The 6262-nt window shown below is 40.4% G+C and overlaps 1 protein-coding gene across 2 annotated transcripts; it reads left to right on the top strand.

The window, feature by feature from the left end:
* Nucleotides 1-1591: 1591 nt before the first annotated feature.
* On the top strand, nt 1592-5110 carry LOC103321321 (Pentatricopeptide repeat (PPR-like) superfamily protein). 2 transcript variants are annotated; one of them, XM_089047199.1, is made up of 2 exons: nt 1592-3800; nt 3882-5110. In XM_089047199.1, the coding sequence occupies exons 1-2, from the start codon at nt 1751-1753 to the stop codon at nt 4418-4420; spliced, it is 2589 nt and encodes an 862-aa protein (XP_088903325.1). In that variant the 5' UTR covers nt 1592-1750; the 3' UTR covers nt 4421-5110. The 2 variants fall into 2 exon arrangements, with proteins under 2 accessions (XP_088903325.1, XP_008221342.2); XM_008223120.3 differs by having other exon boundaries at nt 1593-5110.
* The last annotated feature ends 1152 nt before the right edge of the window (nt 5111-6262 follow it).

Raw genomic sequence — 6262 nt, 5'->3', positions numbered from 1 at the left:
ACTAAGCAACTCTCACGGCCGATACAATTCTACTAAACACGTAAAGGGATATAAATAAATCTGTATTTATCAAAAGAATATGCATCTGCGAGTTCACTATACAAGTACGAGAGGTGAAAAGATTGTAGTTCACTCCACAATGGCATGAGAGTTGGTTGCATGACACGTTTCTTGCTGGGAACTCCCACAAGTTGCAGTGAGGTAGGAGTTCCAATACTTGCAAACTTAATGCTTGAGATAGACTGCCTGGCAAACACTGCAGATGAACTGGGCCTGATGAAGCGTTTTCGATTCTTCATGGCTGTGTCGATATCAAAATTTTCAGCGTTTGGGTGGTGTACTTGTAAATCAGCACAAACCCCTGTCACTGATCTCTTCACCAGGGTTATCTTTGATGGATCCCCACCGAGTTCCTCAACCACTATCACCAGATTTTGTGTTGGCTTTAACCAGGACCAGGAGCATGGTACCTTGAAATCCTTACCTTATGCCATTTCAATGTCTGTTTGGTTCGAGTAGCTAGTGAGCCTCGGAACCAATCAACTGATGACCCTCCTTTTGGAGAGACCAAATCCATTGCTTCTCCTTTAAGGCCAACCTGTTTGGAAGATTTTCCTATGAGATTAAAACCACAGAAAAAAGGAAGAAGAAAAAAAGAGATAGAGATAATTGTGAGTGGCCAAAATGGATTTGAACTTAAAGGTTTTACCATATTCATCAATGGGAGCATCATAGTCATAACTGTGGTTGTAAACTTGTAATGAATGGGCTGTTAATTCCTTAAAGCCATAACATGTTTAACACTAACCTGAGTCTGACATGGTGCTGGCGCAAGGACTGGATGATCTTTGGACAGTTAGTGCAAGGAATAGAAGTTCTTCTCCTGAGAATCCGATCCTTATAGCTATAACTCTGATGGGTGAATTTCTGTTTAGCTGTGTTGTGTTATTCGGATCTAGGAGGGAGCCTTCTATTTATATGCATCTCTCTAAGTGTCTTGCCCATCAAGAAACACTTAGAGATATCCTTCATGCTATAGGATTAATCCATTCCAATCCTTGTAGAACTAGGAACCCTTAAGCCTTCATTATCCTTATTGAACACTGTTTGAGGCTTGCCTAATCGAGATAGGTTTTGAGTTCCTAATAAACAATAAGTCTTTGTAATCCTAATTTGATTAGAAGATCACTTTAGTAGGTTTAATGTAATAAACCTTCTTACATGGGCCTCCAGCATTTCGTCCAAAGTTGGTTCATGATACTGCCATAAACCATAAACACTGAAACTCAAAATTAGAGCTGGCAAAATTATGTCTCAGCGCCATAATTGGAGCTCACACAGCAAAAATTAAATGACAACCTTTTGTCGTACAATTTCTATTTCTCCCGAGTGTTCTTTTCTTACTATGAAATTCCAGTTTAGCAATTTCTGTATTAGTTTTAGGCTTTTTTGTACACTACTACGTCGTTTAATACATATGTAAGCCGTCCACTTGTAATGACAACCTGGCCGTCAACTTTTTGACTAATGCCCTCCCTTGCTTTAACGTGGCGAGATATTACTGGCCGGAGCGAATCAATCCTTCCCTCTATCCGTTGCAATTTGGGTTCCACTCTCCATGGACACAACCGTGCAATCTTCAATCTTTGCTTTATCTCGCCCTCCAGGCCAGGACATGAACTGAAAAGAGCACCCCATTATAAAAAATATAAAAAAACAGAAAATCTCTTAAAAGTTTCAACTTTCAACAATGGAGAATTTCACAATCCCATGCAAATCAAGCCCTCCCACCCCTATTCTACCCTCCAAACTTGGCAACCCATCTGAATTCTCACTAAGACACGCCAAACCCATAATCTCTTTCTCCAGGAAAACTCTCCCAAAATTCACAGACACTCATTTAAACTATCTCTGCAAGAATGGCCAGTTCAGCGAGGCCATCACGGTTCTTGACTCTATTGCCCAAAAAGGGTCCAAGGTACCACCCACTACTTATATGAATTTACTTCAAGCTTGTATTGACACCAATTCCATTCAGCTGGGTCGGAAGCTCCATGAGCATATTGATTTAGTTGAGGAAATAAACCCATTTGTTGAGACTAAGTTGGTGAGCATGTATGCCAAATGTGGGTTTTTGGATGATGCTCGTAAGGTGTTTCACGCAATGCGTGAACGAAATTTGTACACTTGGTCAGCCATGATTGGTGCCTGTCTTAGAGACCAAAGGTGGAAAGAGGTTGTGGAGCATTTTTTCTCGATGATGAAAGATGGAGTTTTGCCGGATTACTTTTTGTTCCCTAAGATATTGCAGGCTTGTGGGAATTGTTCCAATGTCGAGGCCGCGAAATTGATACATTCCATTGCGGTTCGGTGTAATTTGACTAGTTGTATTCATGTGAACAATTCAATATTAGCCGTGTACGCAAAGTGTGGAAATTTGGAGTGGGCAAGGAGGTTTTTTGACAACATGGATGAGAGGGATGGGGTGAGTTGGAATGCAATTATATCTGGTTATTGCCACAAAGGTGAGAGTGAAGAAGCTCGTAGACTGTTTGATGCGATGAGCAAAGAAGGGATTGAACCGGGTTTGGTAACGTGGAATACGTTAATTGCTAGTCATAACCAGTTACGGCATTGCAATGTTGCGATGGAACTGATGAGGAGGATGGAGAGCTGTGGGATAACTCCTGATGTATATACTTGGACTTCTATGATTTCAGGGTTTGCTCAAAACAACAGGAAACACCAGTCACTGGATTTTTTTAAGAAGATGCTTTTGGCAGGGGTACAACCAAACGGGATTACAATTACTAGTGCAATCTCAGCATGCACATCTTTAAAATCACTGAACCAAGGGTTGGAAATCTATTCTCTTGCTATAAAGATTGGTTTCATTGATGACGTACTGGTTGGAAATTCACTCATTGACATGTTTTCAAAGTGTGGGGAAGTGGAAGCTGCTCAGAAGGTCTTCAGTATGATCCCAGAGAAAGATGTTTACACTTGGAACTCAATGATAGGAGGATATTGCCAAGCCAAGTATTGTGGTAAGGCGTATGAACTGTTCACGAAGATGCAGGAATCAGATGTACATCCCAATGCCGTGACCTGGAATGTGATGATCACAGGATACATGCAGAATGGAGATGCTGATCAAGCAATGGACCTCTTCCAAAGGATGGAAAAAGATGGGAAAATTAAACGAAATACAGCATCATGGAACTCTCTTGTCTCTGGCTACCTGCAACTCGGGGAAAAAAACAAGGCATTTGGGGTGTTCAGGCAGATGCAGGCCTACTGTGTTAATCCCAATTCAGTTACTATATTGAGTGTCCTACCATCTTGTGCGAATTTAGTTGCCATGAAAAAGGTGAAAGAGATTCATGGTAGTGTATTGCGTAGAAATTTGGAGTCTGAAATCCCTGTTGCAAATTCCCTGATCGACACTTATGCCAAATCAGGAAACATAGCATATTCAAGAATCATATTTGATACAATGTCGTCCAAAGATACCATCACCTGGAACTCAGCAATTTCTGGTTATGTCTTACATGGTCGTTCAGATGTTGCACTTGATCTTTTTGATCAGATGAAGAAGTCGGAGTTTAAACCAAATAGAGGTACCTTTGCAAATATCATACATGCATACAGTCTGGCTGGAAAGGTAGATGAGGGAACACAAGCGTTCCACAGCATCACTGAAGACTATCAAATTATACCAGGTCTAGAACATTATTCAGCTATGGTAGATCTATATGGTCGTTCTGGTAGGCTTCAAGAAGCAATGGAGTTTATTGAAGGTATGCCCATAGAACCAGACTCCTCTGTTTGGGGTGCCTTATTTACAGCATGTAGGATTCATGGGAACCTTGCCTTGGCAGTTCGTGCAGGGGAGCATTTACTTGTCTCGGAACCAGGGAATGTTTTGATTCAACAGTTAATGTTACAGGCATATGCTTTCTGTGGGAAGTCTGAGGATATATCAAAATTGAGAAAGTTTGGAAGAGATTATCCAAAAAAGAAATTTCTTGGTCAGTGCTGGATTGAAGTCAAGAACTCACTGCATACATTTATTTCAGGTGACAGATTGAAATTATGCTCAATCTTTCTAAATTTGTGGTTACAAAACATAGAAGAAAAGGCAAAGACACCTGCTTTTTGTAATGAGCTATGTGTTGAGGAAGAAGAGGAGGAAATTGGCTGGATCCATAGTGAAAAGCTTGCATTTGCTTTTGCCCTGAGTGGCTCTCCAAGTGTACCCCAAAGTATTAGGATTATGAAAAACCTGAGAATGTGTGGAGACTGCCATAGGATAGCGAAGTATATATCTGTGGCTTTTGGGTGTGATATATTTTTGAGTGACGCGAAGTCCTTCCACCATTTTAGTAATGGCCGTTGTTCTTGTGGGGACTATTGGTAGAGATGTCCTGGAGGAAAAACACAAAAGGCGGAAGTTGAAAGATCAGTTTTACCTCAAACAGGGCTTGTTCAAGGCACACAACCGCATTCACAACACAAGCTAACTTCATTTTGCAATTTTGACAAGGTTGAAGAGGGGATGATTGATCTCTATGGGATCGAATAACCATGAAGACAGCAACACTAGAGTCACATTCAACTTCAATCTGTCTACATCATTCCGAGTCAAACATAGGCATCAGCGTAGCTTCATAGCTCTGTCTGCCCCAAGAACAGATCCAATGCCAAGGTTCAGAGAGGAGCCTTTGAAATTTTTCATTGCGCAAAACTCCACCTGCTCCAATGTGGCCAGGCTCGCCTCTGCAACTACCATGAATTGTAAGCTTAAACCAACATTGAGGAGGGGCAAGGCAATGAATCTGCCTGTAATGTCTTGTTAGCCTCACACACTGGAAAATGAGATTCTGAGGCCAAGGGGGGACTACAAACTCTGGCATAAACACAAATGTTGCAGCTCCATTTGCATTGGTTTTCCATAAAGTGGCAGCAAAAGTGAGAGACGAAGGAACTACTTGTAGGAACTGATATTTTAGTATTGAGATTGATTGTAGTATAAGTATAACAAATGTATGAAATCCATCATAAAAGAGTGATGTGATTTGTTATGTAATCAACCTATCGTGTTTGAAAATATAGTCCTAATTCGGTGATGCATGGGGATGGAAATGTGCAAAGCAAATACTTGTTCGGCCCTTAGAAGTAGGGCATGGCCCATGGGCTCTTAGTAGGCCCACCAGTTTTGGGCCGTCGAGCTTAGGGCTGCTTTGTTAGAGGGCCAGCATCTAATAATGGGATGAAAATTTGAAAGGAGGTCCAAGAAAAGTTGTGCTGATGTCCCTGGACCTACTATGCATGTAATGCTTCATCTGCATTCTGCGGTAGTGAGTGATGAGGCAATATAATATATAATTGTTTGTGAGAGACTAAATAGAAAGAGGAGACGTGTATTAGCTAGCTAGCTATATGATATGAATCGTGTTTCTGAAGGGTTGTGGTCATGAGCTCAATACTGGCTTAGCTTTACAACGACGATAACTAGCAAAGGGCTAACTATAACGTATGAAAAATATGAAGTGGTCACTTAATTTGGTAGAGCTAAAGTAAAGTGAATTATTAATTAGAGTAGGTAATGAGATTCCTAAAATGGCAGAATTAGTAAAATTGTCATAATTAAATAAATGACGGAAGATGATGCCAAAGAGGAAGAAGAATTGCCAATGAGGGTTGATTGAGTTAGTAAGGATTATTCTCTTCGCTATCCAGGCCTAGTTTCGAGTCCTGCTACCAGTGGCGGAGCCATAGTGGAGTCAGTGGGGTCGCACAACCTCTTGGAAGCCATGGAAATAGCTTAAAGATCCCTTGGAGCTACATAAGGAAGAAGAAGTGCTGCTGTTTTGTTTTTTTTTAAACATCCTGGGCAAAACAATGTCATTTTGACCAAGGAATTTTCATTAAAATGGCACAGCCCAACAACTCCCCCAAAAGTCCAAACCCACCTAATACCACCATCCCATTGCTTTCGATCATACAACTTTACCAAATCTGGAAAAAGTAATGCTATACTTATCACATTTTTATCCTACATTTCTATACCACATGATGTGGCATGTTCATATTATATGCCACATAAATTAAATCAATGAAGTGTGTTTTAATTAAGACAATTAGAAAAATAAATATTGGAATAAATTATAAAAGAAAAGAAAATATTAAATAATTTTAATTGATGTAGTTATCTACCTCAGCTACCACATAAAAAGGTATAAGGATGTAGTATACAAAT

Source organism: Prunus mume, linkage group LG2, assembly GCF_029339155.1.
Source record: "Prunus mume cultivar Tortuosa linkage group LG2, ASM2933915v1, whole genome shotgun sequence".
NCBI classification, from domain to species: domain Eukaryota; kingdom Viridiplantae; phylum Streptophyta; class Magnoliopsida; order Rosales; family Rosaceae; genus Prunus; species Prunus mume.
Note: the sequence above shows the minus strand (reverse complement) of the source record. Positions and strands in the feature narration are given on the sequence as shown.

Bases quoted from the DNA above. Each gene is read 5' to 3' on its own strand.
- LOC103321321 (XM_008223120.3), top strand. From the start codon at position 1,751: ATGGAGAATTTCACAATCCCATGCAAATCAAGCCCTCCCACCCCTATT.